Source organism: Geospiza fortis, unplaced genomic scaffold (genome assembly GCF_000277835.1).
Source record: "Geospiza fortis unplaced genomic scaffold, GeoFor_1.0 scaffold237, whole genome shotgun sequence".
Classification (NCBI taxonomy): Eukaryota; Metazoa; Chordata; class Aves; order Passeriformes; family Thraupidae; genus Geospiza; species Geospiza fortis.
Genome location: NW_005054319.1, coordinates 5896693 through 5921494, shown reverse-complemented (window position 1 = coordinate 5921494; position 24802 = coordinate 5896693). Strand labels below are relative to the sequence as shown.

The window sequence follows — 24802 nt, the reverse complement described above, 5'->3', positions numbered from 1 at the left end:
TTTTGCGAGTCTGCAACTTTATGTGGTCTATCTATCAAAAGAAAAAGAGCTATATAAATAAAACTCCTTTAATATAATTCCTGGGGGTTAAAAAGCAACAGAATAGGTCTTCTAGATTCTAATATCTTTTTGGTTAATGCCTTTTAAGAAAATTTGACTCTACCTGAAGAGTATCATCCACCTCCTATATGTCTATATTAGATGTTTAAACATTTATTTTTTCTTTCTGGAATCTGCTTACTTTTTCACCAAACACCTCCAGTTTGCCTGTAAGATTTCCTGCTCCTCTGTTCTTGATAGACCAGTTAGCTCTGCTTAATCACAAACAAAATCAGATGGTTTATCGCAATGAAGCAGCAAGTTGGCAGCTTTACCATAAAAGGAAAAAAAAAAGACTGAAACCATGTTCCCCCACTCACTTACTGCTTCTTTACATTTGTTAATAACTGCACTGCCTAAAGGGGACATTTCTGTACAGTCCTGCTGAGGACACAGTAAACAGATGGCTTCTCACAGCAGCCTCCTTTTCTAAGACCTTGGGAACTGTGTTTCCCTCCCATACCTCTGAGTAACTACCAGGTTGTTTGTTTTTCCATTTTTAACTCAAGCTTGCATAAAAGTGGCTCCACAGAAAATAATCTCCTTGAATCTGCAGAAAGCTGTAATATATCTTCTCCATGATGATTTACTGCCAGAAAACTTAATAAAGGCCTAACCACCTACACAAAAGCTTTGTTAGTACTTCTGCATAAAATGACTTTTCACATTTGTATTGTCTACCACTTATTTTTTGTTTCTTCAGGGAAGGTGACAGAAGGCAGCAGAATTGCTCCTCCTTACAGAGCAGTGTCTCAGCTTCACCATCACTGGAGGCTGGCAGTGCTGCAGGAAGAGTCATCCAGCCTCCTCCAGCTCCTCTTCCCTGGAACTGCCTCTTCCTTGCTGCTGTGACCAGCATCCACAGACCACACTGTGCCCCAGGAGGGGGGACACACTTCAGCAAGGCAAAATCCAGGGGTGGCTTTCACCTGGAGCATTTTGCATCTTGGCTGCATGAAGAATCCTGCTGGCAGTGCAAGGTTGGGATGGGGATCAAGCCCTCTGTATGGAGCTACTTCATCCCAAACAGGAGAGAGCAGAGGGTGCAGGAGCAGGGGGAAATGTTTTGTGATTGAAGTCCTCAAGTGTAGCAGTAATCATCCATAGCTAGTCTGTAAACACAGCCAGGAGGGCCCAGTTCAGTGTGGTGACTCCTGGAGACACACACACAAATGCTCTTGCAGAATTCTTAGTCTTTGAGATTAAAGAAAATTAAAGTTTATTCCCATTCTGGCTGGAAATGAGCATCCATGGCTGTGCCTGGGCACTCATCAAACTGCATTAGTGACATGGTAATCCGCAGATTCAACAAGACACCCAGCACTCCTGGCTGAGAATGAGACAGCATGACTGTGATTTGCAAAAGGGTTTTAGGTGCTCAGAACCACTTGAAACAAGTGGAAATTTTATCTTTGCCCAGCCAACATCTTTGATAATTCCTGTGTCCTGTGAGATGTCAGCTTTTCTGCATATTTGGAAGAAAGTCTGATTATCAGATTGCTGATAGCTGTGGCTAAGTATTTTTATCAGAAGAGCTTTGATGGGAGTTAAACATCATCCCTAATGAATACATTAACCAAGTAAGTCTCTGAAGCAGAGGAGGAATGCAGTGTGCACAGCTCATGTTTTCTGCTGGATGTTTGTGCCAACACAGGGGAGGGTGAGAATGCAGAGGGGGCTGTGATTCCCAGCTGATGAAGGAAGGACCAGGGATCTGCAGACACAGAGGCTTGGTTCACCAAGAGATAAAGGATCCCTGAGACATCTGAACAAGCTGATTGCTCTGGGCCAAGTGGCCCTGGTCATGAAATACCAGAATATAATTCCTCAGTCTCATGAATCTACAACATATTTTACTTTGGCAAGCAGAAACTATGCAAGTTTCCAGATAAGGAGCAGTACTGACTTTTCACAGGGAAAACATTTAGTGCTCTGATCCATGTTTATGGGTAAGAACTTTTGTTTATATTTCATTAGGAAATATGCTCACAACCCCCTGAAGCTCTCTGTGCCTATATGTGCAGCGGGCTCACTCAGAACTGTGCTGACGCCCACTTTCACCACCCCAACGTGAACAGAATTTTGGCTGAATAACCAGAGTTATTTTGAGGGTTGGTTTAGCTTCATGTACAAAACACGAGTAGGTTTTTACAAACAAAAGCACAGCTTTAAAAGCAACTGGGGCCCTCTTCAGAGATGGAGAGACTCCAAGATGACATGTGCAAGTAAAACGTGGGTGTCCTGGGCTTGTGCTGGGAGCTCTGCTGGTTCCACTGCCGGCTGCCGTGCCAGCTGTGCGTGGTTGGGGTGGGGAGCAGTGAAAGAGCATCCTCTTAAAGGTTCAGCTGATCACCTACTCCCTCCTTGTTCCTTTCTACTTGTTCTCCCTCTCCTCTCCGCTGCCAGGAAGAATTGCAGTGGGGGCACATGAATAATGAGGAGTAACTTCCCAAAAGCTCGTAGGGCCAGGAAATTATTCTGAAATTATTCCCCAAAAGAAGTGAATTGATAAGAGCCTGCACTCTTGCTGTCTCCTCCCTCCAGCCAGCCTGAAAGGCACAGCTGAACCCAGGCTGTTCTAAGTGCAGTTAATGGCCACAGTGAGGGCAAAGCAGCTCCAGTGGCTTCCTATTGCTCAGGAGAACGTGCTAGGATGGACAGGAGACAGTCAGAGAGAGGAGGAGTGGGAGACATCCCAGTGCTGCCTGGATCAGCCTCATCTGTGCTGAATTAGTTTCACTTTAGGCAGAAAACTCATGTATTGTCAGGACAAGACAATTCTGTTTCAGCAGAGGCTGCAGCCATATGGTTTTTCCCCCCTTTCCTACAGATAGCTTATATCCCTTTTCTATTTTTTCCCCCCACCTCATTTCTAGAGACAAGTACAAAACCCTGCATAACTGCTGATGGTCTGCCGGAGCCAGGAGCTTCTTCCAGATCTCCCCTCAAGATTTGCTGCTTAAATAAAGGATCAGAGGGAGGAATGGCTTCAGGGCCTGCTCAGAGCCCTGGACAGTGCTGGATGCAGAGCACCGGGCTCAGGAGGGAAGCTGGAACACAGATATGTGACTGTGGCTTAGTGGGATGACCTTCTGCCAATAAGTTTTTTATAACAATGATTATATCACATAGTGTGTAGGAAGGTCTGTTTTCAGGATATTTTGGCTGCTTTATTGGTCCTCCTCTGCTGCACTGTAGCTCTGCCTTCTGGGATCCACTTAAGTAAAAGGATTGAAGTAGCTCCAGGAAAGAAATGCCATATAAGCCATAGGAAGGAAGTCCTAATCCTGGGAAGCCCTAAACTTAGGGCTAAACCTGTGAATCTTTCTGAGCCATAGTTGTCAGCCAGAATTTCTGTAGGGTCAGGGTCTTTATGAGGGCATATAAACTTCAAAATATTTTGTAGAGCTCCTGGTTTCCTGTAGCACCCAAGGTCGATGTGAGATGGCACCTGGTCATGCCCTATATTCTGGAGGTGTTGCAGCCTCCTATATCCATCACTTTAGCTTTTTCATCCCTAAATGATAGTTTTTCCTTTGGACAAAATCCCCTCAGTCTGTCAGAAGTGACTGCAGGAGGAGGAGAGCTCTGTGAATTTTGGGGGTTTGCGCCCTTTGGGGCCTGACTGCTTTCCCACTGCCCATTCCCATCCCTGTTGGAAAACAGCACATCTCAACTCAGGGTTCAAGACATCAGGCTGCAGGGAAAGTAGCCCCAAAACCCTGTTTGAATCTGCTTTGCTGGGGAGAGAGGGCAGCAATGCTGACAGATCCAGCAGCGCTCACAGCTAACTTTGGAATAGTCTCCACTAGTGGAGAGGGAGCATTTTCCATGCCCGTATTTGCCAAAACTATTTGCTTGACTTTGAAACCTTCCCACATGCCTCGACACAGATGGGTGAAAGGATTGTTTTTCCTTTTTGAGTCACAGCGTTTGTGGACTGCTGTTCCTGCCAAAGAATTCCTCTGAAACTTCTAGAAAGGCAGCCCTGCTCTCTGTGAGAGCTCTTCCCTGGCTGGCTGCTTGCAGGAGCCCACGTGGAGCTGCCAGGTGTTTGTGGCACCCAGGCAGGGCTGGCAGGGCTGTCCTACCTTGCAGCATGCTCCTGTAGGCTGTGTCAGCGATGGCATAGATGTGGGGGGGCATCTCGTGCCTCTTCTTGCCCTTGTACATGTCAATGATCTTCTCTGAGTAGATGGGCAGCTGCTTGTAGGGGTTGATCACAACGCAGAAGAGACCCGAGTAAGTCTGCAAGGGAATTCAAATAAAAGCTGGGCTTAACATCACCATGTGCCATGTCCAGGCTGGGAAACACAGGCATGAGCTGCAGGGAATTGATGGGATTTCAGCAGCAGCGCTCCTTTGTGTTCTGCCCAGGGCAACAAAGGAAGCAGATTTTCTGAATGTATGTGCATGGGTGGTTTCAAAGTGCACAAATCATTATTGCTAAAAAGTGAGCTGCTGGAAGCAGGTGAATTCAGCAATCTGTACAAACACTGTGACCTGATGTTAGAGCTCCTTAACTTCAGTCATTTTCAGTACATAATCCATACCCTTATCACACATAAGGGTATGGTGATAACTGTAATAATTAACATTTATATGTGTATTTTCTTATCAGAATATCATATAAATAACTGCTCAGGTAGGCATCAAATTTTGTAAACTGAAATCCTAGGTAAGAAACTTGAAGGGTTTTTTTGGAAAAAGCTTCCATGAACACCACGTAATACTGATGATTGATGAGAGTCCTTAAATAAAATTGCTCCAGTTCCAAATAGATGCCTTGAGAGACTAACCATGCCTTCACTGCATGACTATTTCTGCAGGAAACTTAAAGAAAAAGGTGATTTGTTTAGAATTTAATGGAGGTATTAATATAAAAATATATACATAAACAAGAATAGTAGCTTCCAGCTGATAGGTGTTCATCCATTCTGTCTTGGGTTTTTTAAAATTTATTTCTTTATTTTAAATTTTCCTTTATTTCAAAATATTACAGCTCTTGACCTGGACTAGAAGTAATACCATACGATACTGGATGAAGAGCCATATATCACAAACAGTTGCTAAAAGAAATTTGTATTTAATTTAATAAAATTTAAACCTCCAAAATAAAGCAATAAAACAAAAAAACCAAACCAACAAACACCCAAGTTATGAGAACATAATTCTCATATTAGGAGAGAGTAGCTCACATTAGGCAGGAGTATTGCGATATTTAAACTGGCCTATGGAAAAATAGAAATAATGGAACAGTGCTGTTTCTACTATAGTCAGAAGTGGTTTGTTTGGGTTTTTTTAAAAGATATTTATTGTTATTAATTTGATTTTGTTGCTGTGTGTGAGAAGCAGAGCGCTGGGAGTGCCAGGCTGAGCCCAGGGCTGTGTCCCAGCATGGCCGGAGCTGTCCCAGCTCCCCGGGCCCAGGGATTTCCCTGTCCTGACCATAATAGGGCACGGCCCAGCACGGCCCGGCACAGCCAGCACTTTATATGGTATCAGCTCCCAGGGCCCAGCACGGCCCAGCTGCTCCGGGGGCTGCGGGGAGCGACCGCTTGGCCTGGGCCTGTGGGAGCCCGGTCCAGGAAAAACCCCGCTCAGATCCCCCCTGCCGGGTCTCAGCATCACCAGGCTGGCCTAGGAAAACCCAGCTCAGGGTCTCAGCATTGCCCAGGCTGGCCCAGGAAAGCCCGGCTCAAATCCCTGTCAGGTGTCAGCATTGCCAGGCTGAGCCCCTCGGTGGGGAACTGCTGGGCTGGATTTTCATTGGGATGTCAGAATGAAACCGTGCTGCTCATGTCAAAATGAGTTTTAGTGTTGCCAGGGTAACACACCTGAAAAGTGACAGTATTATCCTAGAATGGCCACCAAGGCCCTTAGGGAAAGGACAGCAAGGCATTTTTTAGTAGTATAAATAGGTTTACTGTACACACTCAACTAATCATCCCCATCCAAGTAAAAAATTAGGAGAGGAAATTAAGGAAATGATTTAGGCCTCCCTTCCCCAAGATTTCAAGGCATTTCCTGCTTCTCCACATGCAGGGCTGTTTGCACACCCAGGCACACAGTAACACAGCTTTAAAGAGCTAATTTTGAGGCACAAGAAGCAGGCTGTTAAGGCAGAGCAAAAGCTGGAGCTGATGAAGTTCAAGAATCCTCATTTCTAACTGGACTGTGACCGATATGATCTCAGGAGATTTAATGAAGCCCTCTTCATTTAATGAAGCCCTCTTCACCTCAGGAAATTTAATGAAGCCCTCTTATTTTGGCTGATTGTAGCTCTAGGTGTATGCTTTGCAAAGATTTGGGGGAGCTGGATTAATATAGATGATATTTTGACATGGCCAAGTGTGTGATGGAAAGTGGGGGCACTGAAGCTTCCATGCCTTAAATCCTTCTCCCTGGGGCACAGCCTATCTAGAGAGGGGCTGAATCTCTCCCCAGAGGGTCTGGAGGAAGAACATAATCTGAAATATCTCAGGGATACTTCCATGGGAGTGCTGAGTTTGGGTGTCCCTCAGATTGCTGCTGCTGGGTATTTACAAGAGACTGGCGCAAATACACATCTGCATTGTGAATATCTAGGTTTGGGCAGAAGAGCCCAACTTATTTCCTACATGCATATTTAGCTTTATGTACCAAAGACAGCATTTTTCACTATTAAGTGAAGACTGAACAAGTAGTGCCTAGAAATACAAGGAATTTTATTCTACTCTCAAATCCACTGAAGTTGCGTTGCCGTGTTTTTCATGCCTATATAATAATTTTTGGTGTAATTTGTATGTGGATAAAGCAGATTCTTTTTGTTCTGAGCAATGTGAAACATGAGTTAGTGGCTCATGTTCCTTCTTGCCCTTCTATCTTAATTATCTGTGATGAAGGAAAAGGCCAGGGTGTTTTTCTTCACCCTGTGAATTTCTGCACTGAATCTTTTTATTTAATATTATTTAATGTACATGCAAGGGGGAGATGATTTCTTTTTCTGGATGGATTTTTTTTTAGCAGATTTGGGAATCCCCATTTGCATTAGTGATGCTCTGGAGAGAAAAATAGGGGTGAGACTCAGATTCTCTTTAGAGGCCCCCTCTGTTTTTAAAAAGGTATGGCAGCACTGTGTAAAGCTGGGCAGTTTCAAGCAGGTTTTGCATACTGAAAATACAAATAACTTCTTGCACTACAAGTCAAATTAATGTCTTTGAAATTTTTACCATCTTAAAATTTAGTCTCTTGAGAAAGAAAACTTAATTTCAGGTACAGTTCCATTTTTACGTCCATGAAGAACTCTTTGATTTCTAATTGCATTATCCATTATTGGAAATTAATTTTCTCTTTCTGTAAAAAATGAAAATTCCATAAAGTAAACATAACGGAAACCCTGGAACAGATATGCAGAGTGTTGCTGAGAACAACAACAAATACCCAATCCCCCATTTTATCCCACTAACCTTCTACTAATTTTAATTCTTGCAACAATGCAGAACGCTTTCAGAAAAAGTCTATTTTAATCATTAAGGCTGCGTGTTCTGATATAATAGCACATGGGTTCACATGTTCACCTGCAAACCTAAAATCCAATAAATTCAAATAATTAAAAGATGAGAACTCTAGCTTCTTTCAGGAACTTGATAATGTGCATTTTACTACATTCCTGAAGGAAAGATCTTGAGCTTAGCTCTTTGAAGTTACACATAACAAATAAGCAGTTTCTTTATTGTAGTGCATATAACTATCTTACTTTTTGCTTAATTTCCTACTTTTCAATTTAGCATTCCTCATATTAGTAATCTTTAAGGTCTTCCAACCTAGTAATTCTGTGAATTCTGTGAATATTAGTAATAAGACCTTGACTACTGTTTCTGCTTAAGCTCTGTACTTCCTCTCACTCATCAGTGGTCTGTCATGCAAGCAAAATTCTCATAGATTGTAACTGTAGAAAACTTCTGCAGCACAGCAGAGGGATCCTTCATGTAAAATCAAAGACAACAGCTAAATTCCTTGGAAAAGTTTTGGGCTTTCTTGCTGTGCTGTTTGCTAACTGTTGATGTGGATAGATTACAGGGTTATCAATATCAAAATGTTCTTGTGTTAATGTACTTGTGAAGACTGAAAGAATAATTCTGCCATAACTCACATGAATATAGAGAAATTATAATTTGTCCAGGCTTGTCTGATCTGTAACTTGATTAACATGAGGGACAATAAGGTTTAGTGGATGCCTGACTTTGCTTCAGGGACACACTGGTACATGCAAGTACTCTTGCCTGAATTCCACTGGGTTTGCCCCTTTATCTACACATAATGTTTAACTCCAGCATCACCAAACCAGAACTCTTCAGCTGCCTTTCAGTGGGAGTTTTGCCTGAGCAAAACGGCATGATTTGCCTTTTCTGTATGCTCTTTTTGCAAGTTACTGGAAAATTGTTTAGGTTTACATTGAATTAATTTTAAAGTCCCTATCAATTTTTTTTCCACAACAGCAGGACTCAGATTTTGTTCCCCTATCAGAGAGTACTTTCCAAGCCAACAATATTCTTTTGGAATCCGTACATTTTGTGGAAGAAAGCTTCATGTGTTTTAATTTAGTTAAGTTAAGCAGCAATTATCAAAGAAGCAGGAGAATCATGGGGAATAAAGTGAATTTAGAACATTTTTGGGTTAGGATGCCATTGCTGGGGGTTAGTACTTGCATGGCTGGGATCCACCTCACTGTCCATGGGATGTGGTCACATGCAATGGGAAATGCTCTGTGTGGGTTTGGGTCTACTCACATAAATTAGACCTGAGAAGTATCTCTCCCTTAGGTTGTGCAGCACTGAAGCTTCATTGAGGCAAGTCAGCTCTGCCATGTCCTCCACTTTGGAGAACTTTGGAGGGTTCATCTTCTGGATGTCATCCTTGCTCAGTGTCACTTTCTTTCCATTTTCTGCCAGTTCAACCACCACCTCATCCCCTTTCTCTTCCTTGATACTTGCTGCTTCAAATCCATGTTTCTCTGATGGAATCCAAACCAGTTTCTTTGCTGACCAGTCAGCCTGGGCAAGTGGGTTGTTGATGAAGTTCTTGTCCACAAAGAGGAATTTCTCATCATCGCTGAGAGGTTTTTGAGCCATTTTGACTCAGCAGACACCTGTTGAGGAAGCAAAATATTCTGCTTTAAAGGGATAAAGGAAGGCAAATGAGGAGGTGTTCCAGACAAAACACATTTGTCAAATCTGCCATGCAGCAGGTCCAAAGCACTATAGGTCCTGTGTCATATCTCACATTTCCACATGGATACTTAGTGCCTGTGCAATGAGACAGTCAGAACTGCACCAGGGCCACCAGCTGAACACCTTCCTGCAGCCTCAGCTCTTGCCCGTCACAAAGGTAATTGAATTCAGACAAATACAAAATTTCCAATCACCCAAATGCTGTTGGGTACATACTGAAATATCAGTGCAATAATGAAATAAACATTAGAAGGATGGTTCCCAGGCTGTGTTCCAGCAAGGACAGAAATGAACCTTTCCTGCAAAGGACTATTTCCAATCACTTAATAATGTTTAATTTGGAGAAGAGTGAGATTAAGACAAGGTCAACAGAAAAAGCCGAAAAATGATGTTCTTGTCAATACTGCTGGTGAAGGAGAATTTAGAGTTAGCCCCTCCCCATGGGTCAGACAGTAGGAGCTGATCATTTCTGAAGGGTAAATGTCTATCACATGAGAGAGAGAAGAAATGAAACAAGCCTGGAATTGCCTCAGCTAAAAGATACTCTGAACTCTGACTGGAAGGATGATGCAGCTGTGCCATGCAGTTGCACATGGATAAAGCAGCTGGGTGTATCTGCCCCATAGGTGAGAGCCAGGGGAGAGTTTAGGCTGCTTTGCAGGGTGCTGAGACAGCAGGGAGCTGCTCTCCTGCTCTGCCACTGAAGTTTGAATGTGGCTGCAAGATCAGTGCTGATAGTGCTGGAGCTTTGTAATTGCTCTGCTCTATCCCATGGGAGCACAGGTCTAAATGCAGGATGGAGTACACAGAGGATTTGTGGTTTGCTCCAGGGCAAAAAGAGTGTGCTGGTTGGGAAACCTGCTGTGCAGTGGAGCAGAGAGGAGAGCTGGGGAGGAGCTACAAATAGTGTGTGCCCAAGAAAAACATCTCTAGGAGACAGAGGCTGTTTCATTTCCTTATTGAGAATGAGTTTAATATTTACAGCCTTCAAAAAACCATGAATCTGGAGGGAGCTTGGAGAACTGACTGCTAAAGATGTCAGCAGTCAACCCATAAGCAGGACAACATTTGAAACGACCAAGCTCTGTGGTATGTAGCCAAATGGACACACTGTGCTCTGGGAGTACCAGAGCTTGCTTTCCAAATATTTGTCCCTGAAGCCTTCCTACAGATTAAGGGTTTTTTGCAAGGCCACACTGTATGAGGGGTCTGAGAAGGAAACATGGATCATGTGGAAGGTGATATAAAGCTTAAAAACAAAACTAGGATTTTTAGAGGTGCCTAAGAAGGTTAGGTGAAATCCCACTGAAATCCAGTGGAAATTAGATGCCCCCGGTCTTTTAAACTCCTGTGACAATTGTCTTGTCTTAAAAAAAAAAAAAAAAAACAACAACAGAAAACCAAAAAACAAAAAGGCAAAATGCTAAATGTGCTTGTTCTAGAGCCTTGCCTGGAAATCCCAAAGAGGAAAATTTGCCCAGATAATCCATGAAGGTGCAATCAATGTGTGAGGGAGAGCCTGTGCAGTGCCACTGGCCCCTGAGCAGCGCTCCCCGCTGTCGAGGCTCTGCGAGGGAGCATCTGTAGGATGTGTCCCTCTGCTCGCTCCCAGGAGATTCTTGGAAGAGAGCAAGAGGAAACTATTTGACCTCTGTATGGATTAAGGCAGAAAATGCTCCCTGGCTGCCAAGAGGGCTGGTAGAGCTGCACAGTTCCAATAATGGAGATGGTATTCTCTCCTGCTGAGCTCTCCAGCTGGCGGCTGCAGGGGGAAGCTGCTCACAGGGGAGCCATGGAAGCTCTGCCCCATCCCAGAGCTGCAGCTCACAGGGCTCAGGGAGCAGCAGGGGCTGCCCTGGCCTCTCCCACTGCTGTGGCAGCAGGCAAGGCATGTTCTCCACCCCACTGCCCCAGCAGCGCGGCAGGAACTGCTGCAGCAGTGGAGACAGGGATTTCAGCCCATCCTGTGGCCAGAAGAGAGCTCCATGGCCATGCTGGAGCAGCAGAAAGGTTGCATAGTGCTGCCTGTGACTAATTGCCAGGTGACAGCACTTTTATATCAATAGGAATTAGGTACTGCTCTCAGAAACACCAAAAGTAAGACTGAACTGCAGAGCTGAGCTTCATGGGGTGAAATCCTGCTATTCTGAGTCTGCTCACAGAAAATGATGATGGAAATCAAGCTGCCAAATCATCCTGACCATCCACCTCAAAAACCCAACCTAGCTAAAACTCTTGGTCTGTTACAAAGCATGTCACAGTGGGACATCCCAGAGGTTTGTCTGTTCTGTTGCCCAAGGACCAAGGAAAAGTTTCTTTCTTTGTTACAGGCTAAGTCAAAAGCATCTTCCACAGATTCTAGCATGAAACTCAGAGCTGGTCTGTCTGTATTTGACTATGTTCTCCTACTTCTTCCTGTGCAGGTGCAGAAAGTTTTAAATTCAATCTTTTTCAAAGCAAGATCCATTTGGAAGGTATATAAAGTGGAAAGAACTGCAGAACTTGGAAATATGGGTTCTTGTTTCCTAGATCCAAACACCAGGACTAGTTTGAATATGGTAAGAATAGATCTCCTACAAGAACTAGTGAATAGACAGTCTGAACTGGATCCCAGAACTACTCTGAAACACAATGAGGAGAAAACATGATTTATATGAAAAGAACTTTTCATGACTGAACCTCTGGAATTTAAGGATAAAGTTTTAGCAGCTTCTGACTATCACTGCAGTAAAAAAGGAAATGCAGTTATGAAGTGTGGATTAATGGCTATTAATAATTGAATTTATTTATTAATGTGCACTATTCATTTTCATTATAAAGGAAGGTCTTCCATCTGAATGAAAAGGGTAGAATATAAGCTCCACAAATTCAACTAAATTTGTCCTAGTGAGGACTAATGAGCTGCTAATGAGATGCTGAAGCTTTCTGATTAATAATTGGCACTATATCTTCTGATCCATCTCTGATCAAGACTGCACTGACTGATACTGGGAGTATGGGCCAAGGCGAGGAGCCTGCAGAGAACATTCCCTGGGAAGGCACAATTGACCCTTTAGCCAGTTCCTGGGTTTCCCCCATAGGACTGGCTGAGAGAAATGGAGACCCCAGTCCACGTGCAAGAGGTGGTAGGAGGTTCTCATCCATTTAACCCAAATCATGTACAAAAGTACGCACTTTATACCCACAGGTGAGTTATCCTGAGGGTGGGAGGAGGAAAAGCAATCACAAAAATACTATTGATGTGAAGTTTCTTGCCTTAGAATTGTGCTAAATTAGACCTAAACTGATCCATTTGTTGTACTTGTCTAACATACAAACATACGTGGATACTTCCACAGCTGTTCCTCTGTCTGCTGTCCCACTATGGAGATGTCTGCCTGATCTTCACTGCCCTTTCTCTTTCCATGTTAATGACAGAAGCTGAACGCTGTCTCTATAACTAATTTATCCTGAGTATATTATTTCAAGAACGAAATATAAATATTCCCAGGAAGTTCACTTTAATTAAAAGGTTCTTGGCCAAGCAGAATTGCCTCCTGAGTCAGAGCTTGGAGGGACTGCTTTTCCCCTAAGGAAAAGATAAAAGACACTTCTCTCTTCCTCTTCAGGGTGTGCCTGTCAATATAAAGCCTTATCACACCTGTAAAGTGAATAATTATTGCAAGAGAGGAACATAGAACCAATTATTTTCAGAAACCAAATCCTGCTCTCAGGAGTAGTTTCTGATGGAAAAGTGTAAGCAGTAATCTGCTCTTGACTCAAACTGTATTTCTTGGGCTACAGTAATTCTTGACTATGATCTTTCCAGTTTTCTTATCTTTTACTTTTCCAGTACTTAAATGAATCATCCAACTGAGCACTGCTTGGAAAAAAAGATAATCAAAAGATAATCTAGGGGTGAATCCTAACCTTGTGACCTTCATTTAGGAACTGGAATTCTCCAGCATTGACAGCTTTATCACGAGCACTGCTATCAATCCCTCCTGGCCTTTCACCTTTTTTTGGTAATGCATTCTCCATATACTTCAATCAAATTCTCTGTAAGTGCCTCATTTTATAATGAAGTCATCTCACCTTTTTAATGTGATTTACTACATAACTCTGACTAAACACTTGATTAATTTTCTAATTTTCAAAAGAAATTTGCCCTAGGTATTGCCAGTGTTATAAACTGTAAAAAATCAGAAAAGAAAGGAAAAAAAAGGGCTAGATTCCCTTTATCTGGAAAATACCAGCTATTTCAAATTCTTGTAATGTCATTCTATTAACTAAATAAAATTCTGTATGTTGATTGTAATTCACAAATAATCCATAATTTAACTGGATTTTGCACACGTTGGAAAGCTGTCTCTAGCTCTTGGCTTCTCCTGAAATTAACATACTTAAAAGCCATCAGATTTACAACTAATAAGTCTCTGTGATTTCCAAAGCATTGGGATCTCTGCATACATCCCCACGCTGCCTTTTATGGAGATGTTCTGCTCAATACTCCCCGTTCCACAAAAATGTAATGATAACAAATTCAAAACAAATACCTTTTAGGGACTAGTGTGTCAATTGCAAATGAGATAATAAAATTCATTGTTTACATCCAAGTGAACACGGCCAGGGCAGAATTGGGCACTAAACTGAAGTGACAATTCAATCAGAGCTTTGCTCTCAGGGGTTTCATCAGCTCAGCCCTGCCTGAGAGGCTTGAGGGAAGGGGGGACTTGGGGAGTTCAGCCAGTCAGTCCATGCACACAATCCTGCTGCAAACTGCCTGCCAGGGCAAAGCTGGGAGTGAAGGACAAGGTGGGCTTGTCTTTCAACAAGTGTAGTTTAGAAAAGGTTTTACAAATATGGATGTCTTAGATAATGACAAGCCTTCTGATGTCTCTTATATTGAAAATATCTCATGAGGCTTTTTAATTATGCAAACATATATGCCTTTCACATCAATATCAGCATTTTTATAGGTGTGCATGCACACAGACACAGACACACACACATATAGGTGAGAGAAGCCCGTGAACCTGTGGGATGGTGCTGAAGCTGCTTTCTGCACTGCCATCTACTGTCGTTTTAATTTATTAATGGGATTTTCTTAAAAGTTTGTTGCTTTATTTTCCATTTTTAAAAAGGCATATCACCTTTGAAATTAATGTAGTTCAGTAAATTGTCAGATTAGTTTTGCTTCAGATTTGTTCCCAGCATATTAAAAACATACATATGTAATGCTGAGGCATTTATGTAAAAGTCATTCTAATTTTTAAGCATTTTTCCTCTTTAAAGAACAAGTTACTGATGAACTGATTATTTTATTTGGTTGCACTTTCTTTCAGCAGTCCTTTATTAGGACTGAGAGGTTAGGAACCTCAGCAGCTCAGTTTTTCATTCCCAAATGCCCAAGTGATGGTTACCTGCAGCAGCTACTGGGACCACCTGCACTGCCCTGCACCTTGTGGACTCCTTCTCTGCAGCCTTTCTGGTGTCTTTCAGGCTCGACCCAGCAATGCAGTGCTAGCAGTGACCAGAACAGGCTAGAGCACCTGTGCCCACTTTCAGCATGCACAGTCCCTATGCATTTTAAGCAGAACCCAAGCAGCGACACAAACCAGGACGAATCGCCCGAGCACATCTGAGAGGTCTGTTCCCATCCCCAGGTTAATGCTCTGGATGTGTTTGCAGAGCAGAGTAAGAGTTAACTTGGCAGAGTCCCCCTCCCAAAGCGTGTGAGCCCCCAGCCCTGTCCCCAGCAGGGACCTGGCCCCCCTGGTACTCACAGGTGTCCAATGGGGGGAGCAGAGTGAGTTGGAGATACAGCCACCAGCCGGGACAGCCCAGTCCCTGCTGCCTTTGCAGCCTCCCTATATAGAGGAGGAGAATCTTGTCAGTGGGGAGGGGCCCTGGAAACCACGTCCTGCTGGAAAATCCTTTTGGTACCTGGCTTAAAAAGCATAGCCTGAGCCAAGGAGCTCGCTCCCAGCAGGGCCTAACCCTGGGCTGTGGCCCCTGCCCTGAGCCACTTTTTAGGGAAGCAAGCTGGTTCTGGCTTTCAAAAAGATGTATGAAAGGGGTGCCCCTAAATCACAAGTTCAGGGTTTCACCCTTTTTCCCAGCTGTTTGACAAAGCAGATGGACCTTTAACTCCTTCCTGCCTTGGCAGCCTCTGTGCCCCCCATAGCCCTGTGCCCAGAAGGGCAAAGGACAGGTCATGGCCCGTGTGGCACAGGATGTTTCCTACCCACTGTCAGTGCATTTTGTTGGAGCTAAGTCTCTGAGTTCAGGAGTTGCTTGGGCAAAGAGGGTTGTTCCTAATACAGCAGGACTGTGGCTCTGGGTCTCCCTGTGTTTATGTGACATTTGGAGCCTGGGGCTGGTTTAAGCCTCTTTTGCCCCTGGGAAACGAGAGGGTTGTTTGCCACCTTCCCAGCGGATTTGCCAAAGTTTCTTTCCAGTGTGCAGCTCAGTTCCTGAGAAAGGACTGCAAATACTTGTTCATATACAAGAAATACCTAGCAATACCTCCCTGTGCCCGTAAATGCAGAAGAGAAGTGGTGAAGAGCTGGGGGGGCACACACAGAACAGGGAGCAGCACCGTGTGCTGGCAGCAAGAGCAGGACAGGCTGCTGGGAGCCAGACCTGCCGGGGTTAGGGACTGCTCTGGTCCTCATCAAACCTTCCTCACACCCCCCAAACCTTCAGTTCCAGCTGTCCCCCCTCCTTCCTCCCCTAGTAGCCAACAGCCTTGTGCAGTAGGACCTGTGGATGGAGATATCCCAAAAAGGGAAAGCTAGGATCCTCTAGGAATTCCCATCGACGTGCCAAATACAAAATACCGAAACAACCCCCTCTCAGCAACAGACTAAATATGGTGTATACCCAAAGGATCAGAGCACAGGCCTGAGTGAAATTATTTCTCTTAACATCAACAGCTCTGTCTTCTCTGGAAAATAAACCCTCCTGTGGGGCTCATATTGGTCTCCTCATCTTAAAAAAATACCTATGAGGGGAGGCTGGGCTGAAAACCTCTGCTGTCACTGGGTCAGGAACTTGCAGGTGTGATAGACCTGTAGCCCCTTCTTCTAGTTCTGGCCAGCGGGGAAAGACTTTGGACAAAGAGGAGAGAGGGAAAGAGCCCTGGGGTTTCTGCTCTGCAACATTTCAGAAATATCAGATGCAGGGTCAAGTTTGGGCCTCAGCTGGAGAAGACCAGATTTGCCAGGGCAGTGACACAGTCCCAGAGGTCACAGACCGTCCTGCCAGAGGATGGGTTGGTGTTTGCAAAGGTGTGGGGCTGCCACGGAGCCATGCAGAGCCTTCCAGGACTCAGCAGCACCATATCAGACCTGTGCATGTGTGACTTTGTTGGAGCAAAGCCAGGGAAATGATCACCACCACATAAATCCAAGAAACTTGTCCTTGTTAGCCGAATTTTCCTCACAGGGCAGGGTAGTTCCCCCTATCTTACTTTTTTCCCCCTGCAGTTTCTTGATTGCAAACTTTGCTTTTAATTAGAAACACAATGAAATGCAAGGGAATCCTCTGAAAAGTATGATCATTTTAACATTCATCAAAGTTATTCTAAGAAGTTCCTTTTAAACACATGCAGCTGTTTCACAAAAGCAGACACATTATAATAGTAGCTTAAAAAGGAGTGGAAATTATTCTGGCTGGTCTGCAAACCCCTGCACACGCAGGCTTGCTGCCCGAGGAGGGAGTTTAACAGCAGCAGTGCTGGAGGGTGATATATGATGTGACATTAAACGGAGCTGGAAAGTCCAAAAAACTATTACTGCTTACTGCTGGGACTGAAAGAGTTGCACTCTCAAGCCATGTGGGGTAGGAATTGATGAGTGTAAGCATGGCTTCCACCCTTCACTTAAAAGCTAATGTAAGAGAATACTAATCTGACAGCCAGCCTGGGGGTTCCTGAAAGTTGTGGTGTTTGCTTTAAACCAAAGTTGCCTCAAAATGAAAGCTGTGGATTTCCATTGGATGATGAGTTTGTGACAAGAAAATAAGTTTTGTTTAAACCCCCTTGATTTGTTTATTTATTTAATTACTTTTCTAGAAAACCAAAACAATAAAGTATTAAGCAGCCTACCCTTAAATACCTCCTTACTGAATTTGCACTGTAAATATTGTACTTGGGGAAAAGAAAGAGGACCTAAGAAGGAAAGAAGTGAACTTTTAGCTGCCTTACCATGATGTACCCTGAACACAAGAGAGGGGAAAAAAGAAAAGCACAGATGGTGATGTTAGTTTGTTAAATAAAGCATTGTTAAAGGTAAGCAATTTTTGTTTTGTTTAAAAAATGTTTTTACCTAAGTTTTACCAACCATGTTTCTCTAAGGTGACAAATGTAATTAGAACAGATAATTGTACTGGTGGATTACCCCCTGTGTCAAGCTGGAGGGACAGTTTGTGTCCAAGCCAGGACAATCAATCTTGAGAACAGCCTGATGAGGGAAAGCACTCACCAACTGCTTCATGTTTGTGCTTCTCGCTGCTGCAGGTGTCAGGTGAAGTGTGTGAAGTGCACAGAGCAGGTCAGAATCAGCTGCTGCTGAAAGGGTGTGTTTGCAAGTGTGAACAAACCTTTTGGGGTTTCTTTTCCTAAAGGTGATTACCCAAGGCTAATCAGTCCTCCGGAAAACTGATCCAGTGACACCGAGATCGGGTGCCTGACATGAGGGTGCTCAGGAAGGAAAATGTAACTGACTCCTCAGGGGGAGCTGATAAAGCTTCAAAAATCTCCTCTGTGCAGGACAGAAACTAAAACCTCTCAAACAGCACGGCTGCCCTGCAGTCGAGAGACACAGTTTGCTCTCCTTTGAGGGGAGAGCGAAAATTTGGTCTTGAAGAATTTTTTATTTTTAAAACTTGTGGGTTAAGTTCTTCCAAAGTGCTTTCCAGATCTGATATCCACACCAGACTTCACTGGCTCCTTGTCACCTTCACTTGTGATAATGTGCTTAGACAACAAACAGCCTCTTTTAATGGCATTCCCTCCATAATGCTCTTGGTTAATGTTCAATCTCCAACAAAACTCACAAATGCATTTTGCTATTTAAAGACCCTAAACTTCTATATGCTCATATATATATTTTTTTTTAATTTTCTGTTGTCAGTAGAAAGATACGGGCAGTTAATACAAGACATTCCAGGCTGTAATTATGCAACTTCTGAAGTTAATAATTTTTGTGTATGCTCACCTAGGTGGCAATTTCTTCTAAAACCTGAACCTGTGACTCTAGGACTGTGAAATATTTTGATCTAAATATTGATCTCACCTTAAAATTTTAAGGAATGCTAAGTGCATCCGTGTGGGAAAGATTTTGCAATTCCTCTTCACACGGTGACAAGGCAGGCAGTCTGACATGTAGAGGACTTGCTGTATGTCAGCATCTTGAAAGATACTCTCATATTTCATGTACTGACAAGATAAATGCTAGATGATTAATAATATTATTAGACCCGTATATTTTCGTAGACATATTTCAAAGCTTTGTTCTAAATAAACATCACTGGAAATACATTTTCATTTGCCTTTAGTTTGCTTGTACAATGATTATACTTTGAAACAAGAGATTGTTTCTAACCCCCAGATGTGGGCTGTGAGGGTATTGGAGAATTAGATGAAATTCAAGTTACACCCAGAGCAAACAGGCCAAGTTTCACCCACTGTCCAACACAGTGTCTGTACAATGGGTGAATCCCCAGAGAGAACAGTCCAAAGATTCCCTTTGTTTCAAATGTATTTTGTCTCTGATTTCAGACATACATCGTTACCTCAAAGCTCAGTGAAGGATGTCCTTGCAGCAGCCTCTGCTTTCCTGACTGTGGAGAGAGAGGAGCCTGCTGAGCTGTGTGCTTGGGAAAGGGCAGGTACCAAATATCCCTTTCTCTTCTTCAGCCTGGGCAAATTTTTTTTTTAATTTCTACCACCAAAAAGTAATTTCCCAGGGAGCTCCATGGCACCTGGGCAGCATCTGAATGATCTATGGTGGAAAGACAGAAAGCAGAAGCAGTGGTTTTGGTTACACTGAAACGTTTGCATAGCAGAGAAGGATTGAGCTTTTGTGTTTTCAGAGCCTTTCTTTGCCCTCGAAAAGACAATTCAGAATCCAAATACACATTACAATTTGATCCACTGCTTCCTGCAAAAACACAGGTCTAGCACTGAACTTGCAGAAAATCAAATGAAAAATTCAGGGATGGTTCTTCAGCCCAGCAGCTGAAGGTGACAGAGGTGTGAGCACAGAGCACACAGAGAGTGCCTTGCCTGATCCAGTGGTCAGCTGCCACTGCTGCAGGGGACTTACAGATGGATTTGACTGAGGTTTATTTGCAAACACACGTCCTCCCCTCCCGGCAGCACTCCTGAGACACTCACAAATCAGCCAAGGAGGAGCTGCCAGCACTGCCAGTCACAGGGAGGAGATGAGCTCACTGCTGAGGCTTCAGATGGAACTGCAGCCTCTCTGCAATCCCACATTAGAGTACAGGCTGCTGGGAGAAATAAAAAGTATCCCTCCAATGCTCACTCGGTCAAATCAAGATAAAGGCAAAATTTCACATTGTGAAAATCACAACTTAGGGTCCTTGCAACTTCACAAACTGCAGGTTCTCCTCCTCTCTTCCCCCTTCCACGGTACCATTTATCTAACAATAAAGGTTTTTAAGGACCTGACTCTAGAGATTTATTTATACAAAACTCCTTTCAGTACCACTGGATATATTTAAAATTTATGCATTTTGTTAAAATGAGAAGAGAAAAAAATAGATGTTATTTTTTATGTATCCCTGCAAGTTTGGCTTTTAAAATAAATTACCATTTCAAAACATGTAAATATCTCAGCTAAAAAAGAGTTCTGGGAATCAGTAATCTACTATCAAATTTATTTTTAGCTTTGCCTGACTTAGAGTTTCATGCTGTTTGGGAAAAAACCCCAGAAGTTCCTTTGCCTCCCATACACCCAGTGTTACACTGCACAATTTATAGCAACTCCAGATGGAAAAAACTTACCCTTGTTTGTTTGCTGGAATGAAGATAAATATAGTCCCCATTTCTGGAGAATTAAAAACAACTATCCTCTAAATCACTTCAATTTTTCTATTAGAACTTCTTTTCCCTTACTTATCTGAAAGTTGCAGCTTCTTTTTAAAAAGAATTATTAAAATGTTTAGTTTGAACACTCTCAAAATACCACACAGAATAAAATTGAGAAGTTTTATTCAGAAACACAGGAAAAACACACAAAGATAAAAATGTAAGAATTATAAGTTATTATATAAAAAATTATTGGATAAACTCAGTATATTCAGGTGCAATTCTAGACACAGGATTCACTAATGTGAGTGCCTATACAGTCTTCCTTCTATCAGCACTGGGAAAAGAGAGCTTTGCTAACATTTTTAAATTTACAGTAAGTATGACCTTGTCATCCTGTCTCATGAGTAGATGTTACAAGCTAAAATGGTCCCACTGGATTTATTGGAGAAATGTATGAAATGAAGAATGTCCTAAATTAAATCTGACAGACCTTGAAATGAGAAATTAGAAAATGAAAGATATCATCTCTTTATACTTTGTAAAATAAGAGGCTCTTCGATGCTCGTGCCAGCCATCCTTCCTGGTTCTGGAATTCTGTCTGAAAATGAAACACAGACAAAAATATTCTCATGATCTGGAGGTCCAAGGTCTGTTATCTTCTACTATTACCAACTTTGATGCACAATATCATCATAGGGAATTTAGGAATTTTTACAGAAAAATGTTTCCATGCAGCTGTAGGAGATAAAAGCTTTATATTACTTAGAGTAGATTTCAGACAATGTGCAACTCAGCTGTATGAATGAGGTAAAGAAACACCACATTTCACACCTTTTCTCAGGATCACATCTGCTGGGATACTCATGTATCTAAATAAACAAGATAATTTCTAAAGTGAAAAGCGAGTTAGATGTTAAATAAGAGACTTGGCAGGTTGAGTTTATGAATATGCAGCCTAGTGACAAGAGTAGGATAATTAGTATTTTAAACCCACTGCCTTTAGGTCTCTACTAACATACTCCACAAACACATGCAGAAAGTAAATTCAGAATGTATTTACTTAAAGGTTCAAAGCCTTAAAACTTTTATGTTTTTGTTTAGCTCTAAAAAAAGCAATGTGCTGTTGTGTCTTATGATTGATCCTGAGTTCTGTAACTAACAGTAACCAATTAAAACTCCATGTGAAGTTACATTGGAGTCAACAGGGCAGGGTGACCCTGCAGAGTCAGCAGAAAGTTACTTTAAAAACAATTCTCCTATACACTCAGTTTGTTTTAAAAATGAAGAATTTCTGATAGGAATAATTGTTTTCTAGCAAAGAGGTAATTTATAGTGGTTTTGATATGGAAATTTTATTTCTTCAGCCCCCTCTTCTGGCAGAAGAAAAACATCATTGTCTCAATGAATTAACTGTTAAAAAACTGTTAGAACTTCTCACCCTTTTTAGATGTCAGTAAAATCTCAGGCTTCATACTTTTGAAATTTCTGGATACAAACCAAACAGTTCACAGTATTAACAGGAGAGTAATAAATTTGCACAGTAAAAAAATGAAGCAATATGCCCAGCAGTCTCTTTGAAGGAAAAAGCTGGGCCAATGAACCTTTTCATTCTCTAGCTTAGGTGGTATTCATTGTAACCAGTCCAAAAGCAGACCAGAAAAGGCAAGTAAGATTTAGCAGTGTTTACTGTAGAGCAATGAACTTTGGGCTTAAGCTCTTGTGGCAAACAGGATCTGAATTATGTTCTCAGGAAAGGTTTATGCCCATGGAAAGAACTGACAGCTAAAGAGTTAAGAACTTTCTATAGAAATTAGGTTAGACCAGATAAGAAACAGAGATATGCCCACTATTTAATAAGTTTTATTGAGAAATTAGGTTAAAATATTGTGTTGAATTCCCAGTATAGTGAGACTGTCTCTAGCTGACCCTTTTCAGGTTTGTAATAATATAAGGGAGTACAATTTGGCCAGCTGAACTTTTAGGGAGAAGGCATTTGGTGTCAGATGAAAGCACTCCTTGCACACAGAAGGAGGTACACAATGTCCAGCTGCATGGTTATGCTATTACAAACATATCCATGGTCTAGGAAATCTGGTCACAGATAAAAGTTCTGCAAAAATAACACTGCACACACCTTTTTGATTTCTCTCAGCAAGTGGTTTGCCAAGGTTCTGCTTTGGATAATTCAGCAAGGACACTTTTGGAAGGATATTCTGGGTACTTTCTTCTTTACCACCATGTAAGAAATGAGATAGAATTCCATACAGGAGAGGTCTGCTTAAAGGAGAAATTCAAGAGTAGTCTGTAAAGTCTATGAAACACTGAGCATTAAAAATACACGCTTCCCCCAGGGCTTCTTAGATCTTAATATTTACTACAAAAATATGTACATATGTCTTTAATAACTTAAAACATATCCAAGTATCATTACATAAATAAGCACAGACCTAAGCTCCCCCTGAGCACCAACACTGCCCTAAAAAGCTCAGACTAGGAGACACTCCCCACTGAACTTCAGCTCCCCTGGCAGGTGAAGAACTGGAGTGTGTTCAGCACAGGAGCACAGTTCCACATTCTCAGCCATGGATCAGAAGGATCCACACACTCACAACAGATCAGACTTTGGTGTGCCAGTCCACCATGGACCATCTCAAACCTGGCTCTTCCTAAGCACTGACAGGCTCAGACAGCACAAGCACAGAGAATGCTGAACATGTCTGAACCTGCCTCAGCCTCAGGTCATTAAAGCAGTTTTATTGCAGCACTCGGATTTTATATCTGATCTCACAGTAATCTTTTTATTGCTCCACACAGCAAGTCACAGATATGCAAAGAGCAGATCTGCTTTCTGTAGAAAGCAGAATGTACTGGTAAGAGAGTTGTGTTTTGGAGCACAAGGGCACTCTCTGGAGAATGCCACAGTGTTGGCAGAATGCAGTGCTAGATTGGGGTATGTCTGAACTCGGCCCCATGTTTGGCATCCTGAAGCTGAATCCAGCACTTTAGAACATGCGTGGGATCAGCCACATTTTAATTGGTGAGAACATCTATATGTGTTTTATAAATACACTAAAGAGAAAAATATACTGGCATACAGAATATAGAATATACTGTGCATTCCAAAATTCTTCCTTACACTGATTTTCCACTTGCATCTTCAACTATATTCAGCTCTTTGGCAAGAAACTGTCTATCCAAGGGCACTTCAGGCTGGCCGGATTCTGGAAAACAAAATCCCTGAATCTTAGGACCAGTAAGAAAAATGTCACCAATTGATGGAAGACTTCAAAAGATCATGAGAGCCCACACCTCCCTTTTAGACTATTAATAAGTAAAAGCATATTGTAATTCAGGGAACTCAAGCATTAGTGATTCATACAGGTATAATTTACAATAGCACATTACAGTTTTTGTCTTCACTCCTAAAGAATCTAAGAAAAATATTAAAGAAGTTTTAAGTATAAAGATAAAGTATAAAGATAAATTCATCAGGCAAACAAGTCTTTCTCTAAACTGCTACTCTCAGGCATGTCAAGAAATTTGAGTTTGCAGGCTGTTATCAAGTTTTCTTGCCCTTGCATCAACTACTGTGTCAAACAATTCACCTCAAGGGTAAAGGAGAAGAGAGTAAGTTTTCTTGAAAACGAATGGAGTGATTTGGCTTAATGCTGCAAGTAGAGCTATGGAGAGGTTGTTTGTACCCCGTTAATTCCCAAGGGAAGACAAGATTATGCAGCTCGTCACACTTACTGATTCCATAATATCAATTTAATTATTCAACCAACCACAGATTACTATTGCAGCAATGACACAAATTGATGGCCAATACCTGCCGTCAGAACAGATGCTGAGTATTTATACTTATTGTACTCCAGGTATTCCCGAATGAGCTCATTGATCAGCAGGTTCTCCCGGGACAGCGTGGGCCGCGGCTCGCTCTGGTCATCCAGGGCATTGAACACTTCAGCTCTGATCCTCGCTTTGATTTGGGCAAGAGCTCCTCTTTTTTCCAGTGTGTCCTTTAGAACTACCACCATAAAAAGGCGCGTTAATTTAAAGCCAAACGCATTCAAGCAGCATTAATTAGCCCCGATACAGAGTTCCGGCGTGTGCCAGTGCCACAGCGATAAGGTATCGGCACCTGTGCACGTGCCAGGACCCACCAGGCCAGGCACGTCCCAGATAAAATTCAGCCTCCAGAAAAGCAACACATACAATTTTTTTTTTTTAGTCGCAAGCATACGTTCTGGCAATTTAAGAAATAGGATGTTACTGCACCAATACTGAAGTATACAGCCCGCGATACATGACGGAGGGCAGCGCCAAGGGACGGGGGGCAGCGCCAGGGGACGGGGGCCCTCTAGTAGCGCCCGCGGCAGCTCTGAGACCCATCCGGGTGGCCGCGGAAGAGCCGATCCCGCTCCTGCCCTCCCGGTGACCCGAGACATCC

General features: G+C 42.6%; 2 protein-coding genes across 4 annotated transcripts in view; both read right to left on the bottom strand.

Moving 5' to 3' along the window:
* Positions 1 to 15129, bottom strand: part of MYH11 (myosin heavy chain 11) — a 54217-nt gene extending 39088 nt beyond the window's left edge. The window contains exons 1-3 of the mRNA XM_031056488.1: positions 15077 to 15129; positions 8871 to 9229; positions 4191 to 4347 (exon numbers count right to left, since the gene is read on the bottom strand). Coding sequence (XP_030912348.1) covers positions 4191 to 4347; positions 8871 to 9212 — 499 coding nt within the window. The 5' untranslated portion in view covers positions 9213 to 9229; positions 15077 to 15129. The remainder of the gene's footprint in view (positions 1 to 4190; positions 4348 to 8870; positions 9230 to 15076) is intronic.
* A 5386-nt stretch (positions 15130 to 20515) lies between these two features.
* On the bottom strand, positions 20516 to 24404 carry FOPNL (FGFR1OP N-terminal like). Of its 3 annotated transcripts, none has more exons than XM_031056492.1 (4): positions 24182 to 24404; positions 23489 to 23573; positions 22487 to 22629; positions 20516 to 20950 (listed from the first exon to the last, which is right to left on the bottom strand). In XM_031056492.1, exons 1-4 carry the CDS (start codon positions 24387 to 24389, stop codon positions 20874 to 20876), a joined length of 513 nt encoding a protein of 170 aa, XP_030912352.1. In that variant the 5' UTR covers positions 24390 to 24404; the 3' UTR covers positions 20516 to 20873. The 3 variants fall into 3 exon arrangements, with proteins under 3 accessions (XP_030912352.1, XP_030912353.1, XP_030912354.1); XM_031056493.1 differs by having other exon boundaries at positions 22487 to 22626; XM_031056494.1 differs by lacking the exons at positions 20516 to 20950; positions 22487 to 22629 and having other exon boundaries at positions 23485 to 23573.
* Between the last annotated feature and the right edge of the window lie 398 nt (positions 24405 to 24802).

Excerpts from the sequence above, each read along its gene's own strand:
- FOPNL (XM_031056492.1), bottom strand. The coding sequence starts at position 24,389 with ATGGTGGTAGTTCTAAAGGACACACTGGAAAAAAGAGGAGCTCTTGCC. Across the intron at positions 23,574-24,181 it reads AGCATCTGTTCTGACGGCAG|AATCCGGCCAGCCTGAAGTG; the intron begins GTATTGGCCATC and ends TTTGTTTTCCAG. Across the intron at positions 20,951-22,486 it reads TGCTGAGAGAAATCAAAAAG|ACAGAATTCCAGAACCAGGA; the intron begins GTGTGTGCAGTG and ends TTTCATTTTCAG.